This window comes from Lissotriton helveticus, chromosome 3_1 (genome assembly GCF_964261635.1).
Source record: "Lissotriton helveticus chromosome 3_1, aLisHel1.1, whole genome shotgun sequence".
NCBI classification, from domain to species: domain Eukaryota; kingdom Metazoa; phylum Chordata; class Amphibia; order Caudata; family Salamandridae; genus Lissotriton; species Lissotriton helveticus.
This window is the reverse complement of record NC_136061.1, coordinates 1,294,396,355-1,294,409,888: the sequence shown is the minus strand read 5'-3', so window position 1 is coordinate 1,294,409,888 and position 13,534 is coordinate 1,294,396,355. Positions and strand designations below refer to the sequence as shown.

The window sequence follows — 13,534 nt, the reverse complement described above, 5'->3', positions numbered from 1 at the left end:
TAACAAAACTTGAAATAACATATATGGAAGTCACACAAAACGTGTATACTCTTACAGTCCAGTTTCTCTCTGTGTGGCTCATACCACTCTTTAAAAGAGTGATACAATCTCAGGGGGTGAAAGCAGGGCATCTGAGACAAACTTCATTAGATCAGGGCACAGATGGAGGTCATTGATTGAGTTTTGGGCATTGAAGAGGAGTGGTTGTAATAAGTCAGAAAGATCACAAATGGGGAAGAGTTAGTGTACCAGAGTCGATGACCAAGACAATGACAGAACAGTGATTGAGGGTTATAGGAGCTCAGGAAAGGCCTTTGACCCCATGGAGGGCAAAGAGATTAATGGTTACTGTGTGGAGGGAGAGAACGAAATTAATGGTTACAGTGCCTAGGGAGGGGTCAACAATTAAAAGTTTCTGGGCCCAGAAAGAGTAGGGATTAACAATCAGTGGACCGAAGAATAGACAGAAAGTAAGGGTTCTAGGATGTAGGGAGACACATAGATTATATGTACCGGGCCTAGAGAGAGCGCAGAGATTAAATATTACTGGACCTATAGGGTGCGGAGATGAATGGTTATGAGGTTTATCGAACGTGCAGAGATGGAGGGTACTTGGGCTTTGCAAAGTTCAGACATTTGGGGTTGCTGTGTCAGTGCTTAATTTGAGCTGGTAGTTGCAAGTGGGGGCCCACCAACACTCATTTGTGGGGACTGGAACCTATTTTTCCTTGACAAACTTTGATCGGAGCGAGAGGTAAATGATAGGAGGGGCAAAAAAGGAGGAAGAGAAAGACGGAAAACAATGACAAAGGGAGCAAGCAGGGATGTGAAGTGAACCTGGAAGACTGAGATGAAGGGGCAGAGAGTGTTTATGGGTGGTTGAAAGAGGCATGAGGTGGAATCAAGACTAGGAAACCTTGGTACAGAGCACACGACAAGAAGGGGCGGCTGCGGGCTTCCGGACAAAACAAAACTTTGGGCCTCTGCACTTATCAATATATATATATTTCTTTTTTTATAAATGAAACACTAACTCTACCTATGGGGAGTGGAGAGGGGAAAGCTACTGTTCCCATAGTGAGTGCAATGAGGATAAGTGGCTAAAATGAGGGAAGTGCAGAGTGACAAGATTACTGAGTCAAATGAGAGTGCTGCTGAATTGATATAACATAAACATTGAAGAAGGGTAACAATGGTGCACAATACATCAATTTGCAGATTTACTCGTGCATTTCACGATCACACAAGATTTCACATATTTACAATTTCATTACATTTCTTACACATTTATAATGCCCTGAATACATATTTTACCGCTGAATCACCCAATTTACAGTTAAGTGCCAGAGGGTGATAGGCACTAGAATGTATCTACTCCCTGAGACCCTGCAGAGTGCAAGAGCTAATGGGACCATGGACAGTACCCAGAAAATGGGTACTGGAGCCTTGGAGAGTGGAAATACATTACTACTAGGCCGAGAGGGTTCACCGGAGAGCACGGAGGTTAAGAGGATACTGAAACCATGGAGAGCGCAGTGAGGAAGGCACTCGGCTCAGACAGTGTAGAATGGCAGAGTACTGGAAACACTGAGAGTGTAGTGGTAAGGGCACTGGGCCTATGGAAAACGGCACAGAAGAAGGGCACTGGACCAATGGGGGAGTGAACACGGGAAAGGTACTGGACCAAGGGGGTTGCAGAGAGAACCGGGTTCCAGACCCCAGAAGAGCTCCTAAGCATTGCGTTACGGAGCACCTGTGTTCAATGAGGCACATAAAAAGTGCAGTGAGGGACACTTACGAGGACTCAGGGGAGGTCACAGGACTCAGGCAGAAAGCAGGGCGGAGAGTCTACTGGAGTCAGGTAATGCAGTGAGGAGTAGTGATCATCTCTCAGGAGCTGTGAGAAAAGGTGACTAACTTCATGTAACATGCGTTACTGGAAGCACGGAGAGTGCAGTGGAGAAGGGTTATGAGAATCAAGGCAGTGCAAGCACGCAAAGGTTATCAGCACCAGGGAGAGTGCAATGAGGTAAGGATCTTGGTACCGAGCCTTGCACACGAAGTGTGAACCTGAGTACAGTGAGGGAGGTTTACCAAGGCCCCATGCCCAGTGCTGCGCACAAGCTTTACTAGAGCTTGACGGTGCAGTGATGACATAACAATGACGCAGGCAGAGTGCAGTGGGGCAGAGTTTGCTCGTTTTCTGAAAGAGTTCAGTGGGGGATGATTACGGGGGAAACATCCTTTACAACGCAGTGTTTACACCACGGGGCCTTTACGACGCAGCCATCACAACGCAAGTCATTACTACGACTTGTACTGGATGGCGCTCTTGCTTAAGGAATAGTTTAATTTTCTATTCCAACACCTTCCCTACTGTTACGTGGGCTGGAGTTGGAATAGAAAATTAAAATAATCCACAATCCAGCGCCCTCCAACGCAAGTCGTTGTAACGACTTGCGTTGTGAAAACCGCGTTGTAAAATACCGCAATCAAAATGATCGCGTTGTACTAACATACATCCGGTTACGGGCAATAGTAGCTAAATGCAGCGCAGAGGTGTATCAGGACCAAGGAGAGCGCAGTAAGTGGGTGTCTCAGAGCCCCATCGACACCGTGCAGTAAAGAGGGTTTGTGCAATCACACAAAAGTGAGCAGGGTTTTCGGGCACGTGCAGGGATGAACAACTATAAGCACCTGCCCTGGAAGAAGCAGCGAGGTAAGTATTTCGAAGAGGAAAATCAGGATAGAGTATTACAGTCTAGAAAGGAAGGACTTTTGGAAGGCATTCATGGCCTGCACTTGAGGAACAGTTGTAAGCAGGCATGGGATTGAGGAATGGTTACTGAACACTGGAGTGAGGAAGGGCTACTGCGTCAAGCAGCATGGCAACTGTTTTGTGCAGAGTAAAGTGAAGATGAATACCTGAACCCAGGTGGAGTGCGTCGAGGCATTATTAACGGCACTGAAGTGTAAAGAGGACGAGTTATCAGCACCAGTAAGATGAAGTGGGTGTCTAAAAACCTTGGGCAATACAATGTAAAGGGCTACTAAGACTAGGCAAAGGGCAGTAAATCTGGGTTATTGGTTAATCTCTTACCTTCTGTGGAGTACACCCAACAACAGCAGAGCAGGCCAGCAAGAATGACGATTTTACCGGCTCTTCCCATGGCGCCTTCTTCTCAGAGGGGTGTCTGCAAGTGAGAATACAAAATGGCATTGTCTAGCATCAGTCAAGTCTTGATTTTTCACTCCAGTGACCTGCTTCTTGTAGATTTTCTCTCATTTCCATTAGGGGTGGGCGGAATTTGCGTAGTCGCGCTACGCAAAGCTCCGTGAAACGGTAAAAAATCTCTGCGAACACGCAGAGTTCAGCGAACACGTGGAATTGCTTGTTTCGCCCCTTCACAATGCTTTTTTTCCTGTTTGCGAAAACTGTGTGTGTGCTTGGGGGGGGGAAATCTTATGAACACGCATTATGAAAGCGCAAACAAGCAATAAATTCAGCGAAGCCGCGGATCAAGGAATTTTTGGCAATTCCGCGTTCTCCACGGAACGCAAAATTACCCAAATTCAGCAAATTCCACGAGCAGAACGGAATTTACCGTACAGGCCTAATTTCCGTATAACAAACACCTTAGATGCCACTGACTATGTCTGCATTACCCCTCATGGGTCCTCAGGAGTCGGGGCTCCCTAGTGCCCATCTTAAGTCAATCCAGGCCAAAGGTAAATCCATCACCTACGCCATCTGCAAGCTGCAAGCCTCCCTATAGAGTCCGTCTACTACGGCCATTAACAGAGTGCTTAAAGCCAAGCTCATGCCGGCACTCAACTACGCCCTCCAGGCATTCCCGGGTAAACTGAGCCATGAATTAGAAAAAATTAATTGCAGGGCATATAAGAGACTTTTCCACCTCCCAAGCTGCACCAGAAACACCCTTGTTCGCCTGGAGTTCTCACTCAACCAGCAAAACCTGGAAGAGCTGGCCGCCTTAAGCAAATATTATTTTCTAACAACGGCGGCACAAGAGAACACACTGAAAGCAGTCCTGAAAAACATTTTCAGAGAGCTAGGGAATCCTTGGTCGGCCACCCTCGAAGTGGCTAAGGCCCATCTCAACCTTGCCATGGACTCCTGGAATCCTGAATATGTCACATACTCTGCCATAAAAAACGCGATTAAAAAACAAGTGCGTGTGCGGTCACGGGAACTGGATCTAGAGTCCCTGAGGAGAAGAAAAGACCTGCATGAGACCCTGTGCTTCCCGCACACCCTGAACACCCCTAAACAGCATCTCACGCAGGCAGTGGGAAGTGCAGCCCTTCATAAGATCTTGGCTTACAGATTACACCCATTGCCCCTTAAAGATCTATACCCGTGTGGTAAGGCCAGCCCAGGAGCACAGGAATGCAGGCTCTGCAGCTATAAACGGGAGTCATTGGCACATCTTCTCTTGTGGTGCCCTGCCCTGCGGTTGCCCCGCAGTCTTTATCTTAGGCCACTACTTAGACATTCTGGGTTACGCTCTGCAAAGGATGGGATTTTTCACCTTTACACCCTGTCCAGGGTAATGCACATGGCCGCCTTTGGGAAGTTCATCTTCCAAGCACGGGCAATGCTGATGACTTCTACTGGTCGGATCACAGAGTCTTTTGCCGGCCCATGAACCTTTTTCCTGGCCTCTCTGCATTCTTGGAGTAACTATATAACTTGATTTTTGAAATTTCCTTGATTTTAACTTTTGTAATGTGATGACTTTTGTATTTCTGGTTTTATGTAATGGTTTTCAATAACCAACAATAAATATCATTCATACATTCATTCAACCTCATGGGTCCTCCTCGTCCCAGTCCTAAAAGTGAGGCAGTTCTGCCTCCAACATCCAATCAAAATGCTTTAAACTTTAAGTCAAGGGTCACATAAGGCCCTCCCACCCACCGACATGCCTGGTTTTCTTTTGCTGTCCGGCGGCGGTCGGAACGCTGATGTGCTCTGTGTCTTCTGTTGCCGGTTCTGAGTAGTGCGGACTGTGTAAGCGGTGCTGTGAGTTTTTACTTACTTTTTTGTGTAAAATGTTTACTTTGCTGCATTTTCTGCATGTGGCCACACCGGGGTTCCGTTCAGCTGCACTCCTGCTCTTTGGCCAGAACGCGCTGGGGACGTGGAGTTTTCCCTTGTGTTCTGGTCTCGGGTTGTTATGGCGCTGGGGTCTTCCAGCAGTGTCCAGCTCCTGCTGCCATGGTGTTTTGTTCTGTAACTGGGGATGGGAGGGGGGGAGGGGTAGACTGCACGCTGTCCTTTGAGCTGTACAATTCTCATGTTTCAAAGGACTTGGTTGATTGGGGGCAGTAATTATGGGAGTAGCCGGGCACTTCCTGTTGTGTGTTGGGCTTCCTGTGTGGTTTGCTCTTCGTGCTTGTAGCCATGAGTGATGGGGCTTCCTCTCCAGTGCCTGCACAATCCTTATTCAAGCAGAATAATGTCCAGGAGTTGCAGGAGGATGACCTTTTGCAGATTTTTAGAGCTGATTTGCAGGATTTAATCAATTTTGCTGTCCAGACTGCGCTGCTCAAACTTTGGCGGCTAAAAAGTCTAAGGAGGATGATAATGACATGGACAATTCCCCTAAGGGAAAATATGTTCAGACAAGGTTTTTTCGGACATGTTGGTCCATATTCAGGAGGTACTGGGTTTGGACCCTAAGTTCTTATCTGATGAAGGTTTTTTTCCCAGTATAGTTACTCTGTGGTGGATGACTTGCCCTTTCATGCTGTCCTAAGGGATATTCTGGCTAAGGAATGGCTTGAAGTGGACAAGCACGGAATTTCTCGCTTTCTGGGAAAGCGGTATCGCCTGGCGGACTTTGACACCCAGTACCCTCCGGCTCCTATAGTCAATGCTCTTTTGTCCTCCATGGCTTCTTCTTCCTCTTTGTCTTCGGAGGAGGTTTCCCTAGTGGACCGAGATGAGCGGAAGGTGGAACCTGCTCTCAAGCATTCTTATGCTGCTTCTCATTTTGGGGTGCGGGCTAGTACTTATTTGGCCTATGCTTCGCAGGTCCTTCTCAAGGATTTTGAGAAATTGTTTGGCTGTTTACAGGATCAAGGGGACCCTACTCCTACCTTGGTGCAGATGGAGGGCTTGGCTCCGAGGTTCTGTAAATTACGACTTGGTTCGTGCTCAGCCTCCATTTTGTAAATCGTCGCCATTTTGTGTTGCCCTCAGTCAGACAGCGCGACGAGCGCGATGTTTTTGTCATTTCTGCATTCACGTGTCGGGTGGCTTCTTTGCTTATGTTTACTAACGAGTGTCAGGGCCTGGCCGAGTACACTAATTCCTGTCTGAGCTGATTAATCCCCGTCCGGACTATTTGTTGGCTCACACCATTCTTTCCTCCAGGCTATCTTATCTGCTGTCCTTCGCTACATGTCTCATGTATTCTCCTGTTTCACTATTGTCCTTCTGCAACATGCAGCTGTGTTTTCTCTACTTGTAAATCGAATTGTGTGGATTCACTTGTAATTTACTCGAGGGGTCGAATAACAAACATACCGGGAAACTTGAGTTGCTTTTAGACTTAAAGCATTGTCTATAACGTTTTTCTATGTCTCATGCTCTTGTGTAATTGTATTTTGCATTGTATTGTACCGTATATAAACCTGTGCGCCACGGCGTTAAGTGTCAGTCTCTTTTGAACCTCGTTATACTGACGACTTCTAAGACCACTGTACTAGCTGCAGCTAATAAATACCATCTTCTACGCCAGACGAAGAGTCCGTGTCTCTGTATTTGGCAAGGCAGGTGAATCCCGGGGATCTTAGGCGTACCCTGCGCCGCCGGGCCTTAAGGCTCGGTTCTCCAACTGGCGCCCAATGTGGGGCGACTTCAGAGGTAGCGGTTAAGCCCGAGGGTCGTGAGAAGCCCCGCAAGAAAATTCTGGAGGACGCGCACCACGTGATCGACCCCTGTATGTCGTAAGTGGACCGAAGGTCTTTGACAGCGTGGCTACTCCTTTCCGGCGGCTACTGAAGACTACTGCCCTGACTGTCGCCCTGCCGTGGAGCCTTCCGATGATGTTTGGTAAAGCGAGATGGTAGACGGACCTTCGCTGGTGTAGGACGATTCTTAGTTAAGTATTTGGTGGGTCGCTCCCACAATCCTTTGTTTTGTTTTTGGGTTTTATTCAGGTATTGCAATACCCAAAGCCAAGGGGTAAGTACGTTTGTACTGTTTCAGTGATTTATACCCCTTGTTGTTTGTAAACAGTCTAGAGAAGTAACGATGCCTGGGCTGAGTAAATTCAAAACAATTTGTTGTTTAGGTTGTACAAGGGATTCCCAGTTGGAAGATTCATGTCTGATTCCTCCAGTTGGAACTCCCACTTATGAGCTCTATTCTAAACATGGTATTGGTCCCATTACCTTTAACGAGACATGGGTCCGATACACGAAAAATAGTGGAGTTTTGAGTTGGCCCCAAAATGGTAGTTTTGATTCCGCCATACTAGATAATTTGGAAACAATTCTGTTTAGAAGAAAAGCCCGGCCGGCAATGTTTGACTCTTTTCGCCTCTGGCGTAAGGAAGCCAAACAGAAAGAAATTAAGCAAGCGAAAAAAGATAAGAAAGCACAAAATATGTCAATTATAGAGGCTGCTCAACAGTTTAAAAATAATGAAGCAGATGGTGCAAATGAGATATTAGAGAGACAACATCGCATGGCGATAGATAGATGCTATCCGATGTTGCCTACTTCCTCTTCAGATAAAAGTAAGGAATTAGAAGAAGATTCCCTAATGTCTTCTTTATTGAATTCACCTCCGCCCAAAGCCCAAAATCCTAATGCACCTTTGTTACCCCCTCCTATCGCTCAACCACTGGTTGCTCAATTGCCGATTATTCAGCAACCGGCTCAGCCCATTAATGCTTCCCTGCCTGTTTTTGCTCCGTCTTTGCAGCCTACAATTCAGCCCCCACCTCTACAAATTCCCACTCTCGTTCCTCAGTCAGCTACATTTCAGTCTCCGTTACCTTCTGCATCTGTATTGCCTCCCATTCTCTCGAGGGATTCCCCTACATCACACAGGAGACTAGCTGAGGCTGTCTCGAATTACTTTTCTCCTCTTCTCGGGTCTTTGAATCTGTCTCCAGCTTTCTCTAGGCAACAATCCCGTTGTCAGCTTCCTCTTACGGACGAGAAGGTAGTTTTGGGTTCCCTCGCTCGTAAATGGATTGAGAGAGGACTAGACTATAGTACAGAAGATATTATGAGTTCTTTTCACCAATGGGTAGAGCCCACGCAGAGATATGTTTTTAATGTCATGTGTCAGACTCTTATTAAAGGTTGGGAAGATATGGAGTTAGATACAGTTCCTTCAGAGCTATTGAAGTTACAAGCCGACTTCGATAAAGGTTTTATTGTAGGGCCACGAGTTGAAGACGCAGTAAATAAACTCATTGCGTTTCGAACAATGTTTTTGTCCTTGTCCTTTTCCGAGACTGATCCTGCCAAAAACAAAGGCATTAAGAATTATCCGATGCGTGAAGTTCCTCCCGTATGGAGGGACGCAGTAGTTGGTCCGCCTCCTGTCCCTGCTCATTTCCAGCGTATATGGGTCCACGAACCCTGGAAAAGGTCTGAAGTATTGGCGCTTAAACAAACTCTTATGGACCCTCGTTAAAATCCGGCTGGATATTATAAGGAATTGTCTCAAACAGTTGACGCTTGTATTATGAATTTGGCCGATATCGATATGTTGTTTGGGAATGTTGTTCCACAAGCCTTGTGGGCACGGATTCGTAGGGAAAATCATAATGCTGAATTAGGTGGGGATTGGGCTGCTATTAGAGCCGCTGATGCAGGTCAAGTGGGTGGTGCGAAACCCGATGATCTGATTACGGCCCTACCAGGCAGAATAATCGAATTGATGAAAATTATGATGCCCGCAGTGCGAGTTAATTGGGATAAGCTGGCCGCATGCAAGCAAAAGAAAGACGAAAGCGTTTTGGATTTCTTCACCCGTTTTGAAGAGACGTTTATTGATCACAGTGGTCAGGATTTGAGTGTAGAGGGTGGCCAGTGGTTATTTGTGGACAAGTTTGTATACAACTTGCTTCCTGGATGGTCGAATGAACTAAAGAGTTCTGAAAGTGCATGGGCTGTCTCTTCCCCTACCAAAATACAAAATACTGGCTACTGCACAGTATTATGAGAATAGAGATAAGGAGGAGAATGAGAAACAAGAGAAGAAAAATAAAGATTTGAAAACGAAGGTTCTTTTACAGCAAGCTTATCCTCCGCGATCTGCGCAGCCTCAGTTTTCTCAACCCCCACAGTTTCAGAAAGTGTTTCAGAAACCTGAGTACTTCACGCCGCATCTTCCGTTGGGTCCTAATCAATGCGAGTATTGTAGAGAAGAGGGACATTTTAAGAATAATTGTCCTGTTCTATTACAGCGTAATAATGGGATGTCTGCTCCACGAGGTCGTGGTAATTCAAAGTCAGGATCAAGAGGTAGAGGATGAGGTGTGTCCTCTCAGGAGCAGCGTCCTACTCCTCCATCTACTACGAATTATTTTGATCAACAGAGAGTTCAGTCCACACAGTATTATAATGACGATTATTGTGAAGAAAGGGCTGACGATTTTCAGATCGAATAGGACAGCCATGGACGAAGTGAGGGAGTTGTGTCGATTCCAGTAGATCAAAATGGGCCATATGTCACGATCAATACTATGGGTGTTTCAGAACCGTTTCTTTTGGATACTGGTGCGATGAGAAGTTCTATTATGCATACTAAACTCCCTGGGGCACCTTTGTCTGGCTTAATAAATACTTCTGTAGGATTTTCTGGCGCCCCAGTTTGTAATCCGGTTTCTTGTCCCTTGCCTGTTTCGATTGGTCCCTATGACTTGAATGCTCCGCTTATTCTGACAACTGGTTGCGGCGAGAACTTGCTGGGTCTGTATTTGTTGAAAAGATTACATGCAACATTGTATTGTTCCCCTTCGGGTGTGCATCTTACGTTGGGAAAGAAAATGACATCTTCCTTGTATCTGTCTCGGGACAAGTTTCCACCTGAATTCCTTTCTCTTCCTGAAAGTCTTTGGGCTACGGGCCCAAATGACGTGGGTTGTCTTGCGATTCCACCATATGTTGTCACAGTTAAAGAGAATGTGAGAATGCCACGCATTCCCCAGTATCGTACCTCTACTGATGGAGAGAGAGCACTTTTGGCTATTGTCGATGATTTCATTCAGAAAGGCGTGGTTGAAGAAACAAGAGGCAATGTTTGTAGCAGTCCCGTTCTTCCGATCCTTTAGAGAACTGATCCTTCACAACCTCCTGTTTACCGATTTGTTATTGACCTTAGAGAGGTCAATAAAATTGTGGTGCCACCGTTTCCTGTTGTTCCGGACATTACAGCTTTGTTGACGATGATTCCTGCTTCGGCAGCTTGGTTTTCAGTTATAGACCTCAAGAATGCTTTCTTTAGTATTCCTATTGCTGAAGAAAGTAGAAATATCTTTGGTTTCTCTCTTGGTGGCCGAAGTTTTAGATTTAAGAGAGCTCCTCAAGGCTATTGTGAAAGTCCCTCTATCTATAGCAAAGCTCTTAAGTCACAACTTGATGCCTTTTCTTTGCCTCCTGGCGCTACACTTATTCAGTATCTGGATGATTTGTTGGTGGCTGCTGATACGGATGATGTGTTTAAGATAGTGACTGTTGCGTTGTTGCACCATTTGTCTGCTCTACATCAGAAGGTGTCTCCCTCTAAGTTGCAATATGCCCGCCAAGAGGTTACCTATCTAGGTCATCTCTTGTCGAAGGAGGGAAGGCGATTGACCCCAGAACGTATTCACGCTATTTTGCAGATGTCTGTACCCACCACGCAGAGAGAAGTGCGTGCCTTTTTGGGTATCACTTCCTAGTGTAGACAATGGATTCCCAATTTTTCACTTTTGGCTAAACCACTGTTGGACCTAACGTTGAAAGATACGCCACATCCGCTCCCTTGGACGGATGAATGTCAGAAAAGCTTTGTTGACCTACGTGCTGCTTTGTGTTCTGCTCCGGTGTTGGGTACCCAAGATTATAGCAAGTCTTTTACACTGTACGTTCACGAGAGAGAGGGTTGCGCATTGTCAGTTTTGACACAGTTATTTGGAGATAAGCAGAGACCATGTGCCTATTTCTCCGCTACATTAGATCCAGTAGCTAAAGCTTTGCCCAGTTGTCTCAGAGCCACAGCAGCTGCAGCGATTTCTATCAGACAATCTGCTGGATAAGTATTGGATAACACACTCATTGTTATGGTTCCGCATGCAGTGGATACTTTGTTGAATAGAACCAGAACACAGCATCTTACGAGTGCTCGTTTGTCTGGATACGAGCTGACACTTCTGGCGAGTCATGTGCACATCAAAAGATGTAACACGTTAAATCCAGCTACACTGTTGCCACTGCCAGATGAGAAAGATGTTCAGGAGAAACATGATTGTTTTCTTTGAACGGAAGAAGAAACGAAGGGTAGAATTGATTTGAAGGACACTCCGCTCAAGGACCCGGATGGGATCCTATGGGTAGACAGCTCTTGTTTCAAGCTTCCAAATGGGGAGACTTCTTCTGCCTATGCTGTTACCACCTTATGTACAATTGTTGAGACGGCACGTATCGGACATAATTCAGCCAAAGCAGCTGAATTGATAGCCTTGACTAGAGCGTGTGTGTTGTCAAAAGGAAAGAGAGTGAGTGTGTACACAGATAGCCAGTATGCTTTTGGCGTCGCACATAGCTTTGGTAGGTTATGGAGGGAGAGAGGATTCTTTACCTCTCACGGGACAAAGATCCAGCATGGCCAGTTAGTGATTGATCTTCTCGAGTCACTTACCTTACCTGCACAGATAGCAATCATAAAGTGCAGCGCACATAGGAAAGTCAGATGATGTGGGTCGTGGAAATGCGTTTGCAGACAAAGTAGCAAAAACTACAGCTAGAAACACAGCTAGTCGAATGTATGTGGCAGGTCCTGCAAACTGGGTTAGGGAAATTGGAATGTGTGAAGATACGATTGAGAGTGTGATAACGATTCAGGGAGAAGCGACTGAGAAAGAATTAAGAACGTGGAAAGAAAGTACGGGAATGTTAGACTCGCGGGTTGTTGGACGGAATTGTCGGAACATCAGCGATGGTTATTACCGGACGCTTATGTATTGCCGGTTGTAACTATGGCTTATGGTCCAGCCCACATTAGTGCGAAAGGCATTTGTAAACTCTTGGCTCCTGTGTGGCAGAATGAAGGAATTCCAAAATGTGTAGAAAACGTGGTTAAGCATTGTATTGTTTGTCTAATGCATAACCCAGGAAAGGGTACCCCAACTCCGGCAAGTCATTTTTCTCCCCCGTCGTATTCTTTTGAAGTGTTGCAGATCGATTACATTCATATGGATCGATGCAACAACCTAAAGTTTGTTCTGGTGGTGGTATGTGCCTTTTCCCGTTGGATAGAGGCCTACCCCTTGAAAGATAACACTGCTCTGTCAACTGCTAAAGTGTTACTTAAAGAGTTCTTCCCCAGATTTGGTTTGCCGCGAATTGTCTGGAGTGACAATGGAAGTGAATTCGTGGGTCAAATTATGCAGAAAGTATGTTCTGGTCTTGGGATCAGACAAAAATTCCATGCGGCAAACCATCCACAGTCAGCAGGTTTGGTTGAGTGTTATAATGGTACACTCAAACTTAAACTAGCTAAGATTCAAGCCAGTACGGGGTTTGCTTGGCCAGATGCCTTGCCCCTAGCTCTTTTGTCAACCAGAACTACTTGACACTCTCGTATGGGACTTAGCCCATATGAAGTGGTATTTGGACGCCCAGCTAATGTTTGGGGTGTCCCTCGCCCCAAGAGATATTCTGACATACCATATCCTTTGTTAAATGACTATTTGCATGATTTCACTACTAAATTAAGTATTATTTGTCAACAGGTACAAAGTGCTTTGCCAGAGGCCTCCACGGGCCCAGGTCACACCATTGTGCCCGGTGACTGGGTCTGCATCAAAAATTTTCAACGGACCAAGAATCTGGAGCCTCGTTGGTCTACGCCTACGCAAGTTTTGGTTGTCACCCGCACGGCTGTGAAAGTGGTCGGCAAGCAAAACTGGGTGCATGGCGTGCACTGCAAAAAAGTGCCATTGCCATTACCCTTTGACCAGTGGATTCGCAGTGGTGTAAGAGAATCGGATACTGCAGCGGTTCCTTGTTTTGTGCCTTTCAGTGATGCCCAAATTTATGGAACTCAGTCTGAGAAAGCAGATGACGATATTCTTCAAGCCGCTGTGCCTGCGCACCTTCGAATAGACACTACGAATCCAAAAACCCTATTTCAAGACCAGACCGTGCCGAGCAAAACATGCTATAACCTGAGGTCGAGAGTTGACCAGAAGAACTTAAAGCTACTTAAAGACATTTTTTTTTGGGTTGCTTTGTGTAATATTTAGTATTAGAAGTGCCATCCGTCTCTGTCGCAGGGTCA

General features: G+C 46.0%; 1 protein-coding gene across 1 annotated transcript in view; it reads right to left on the bottom strand.

Annotated features, from left to right (window-relative positions):
• LOC144824242 (uncharacterized) overlaps positions 1–3,197 on the bottom strand; it is a 48,776-nt gene extending 45,579 nt beyond the window's left edge. The window contains exon 1 of the mRNA XM_078683384.1: positions 3,101–3,197. Coding sequence (XP_078539510.1) covers positions 3,101–3,170 — 70 coding nt within the window. The 5' untranslated portion in view covers positions 3,171–3,197. The remainder of the gene's footprint in view (positions 1–3,100) is intronic.
• Between the last annotated feature and the right edge of the window lie 10,337 nt (positions 3,198–13,534).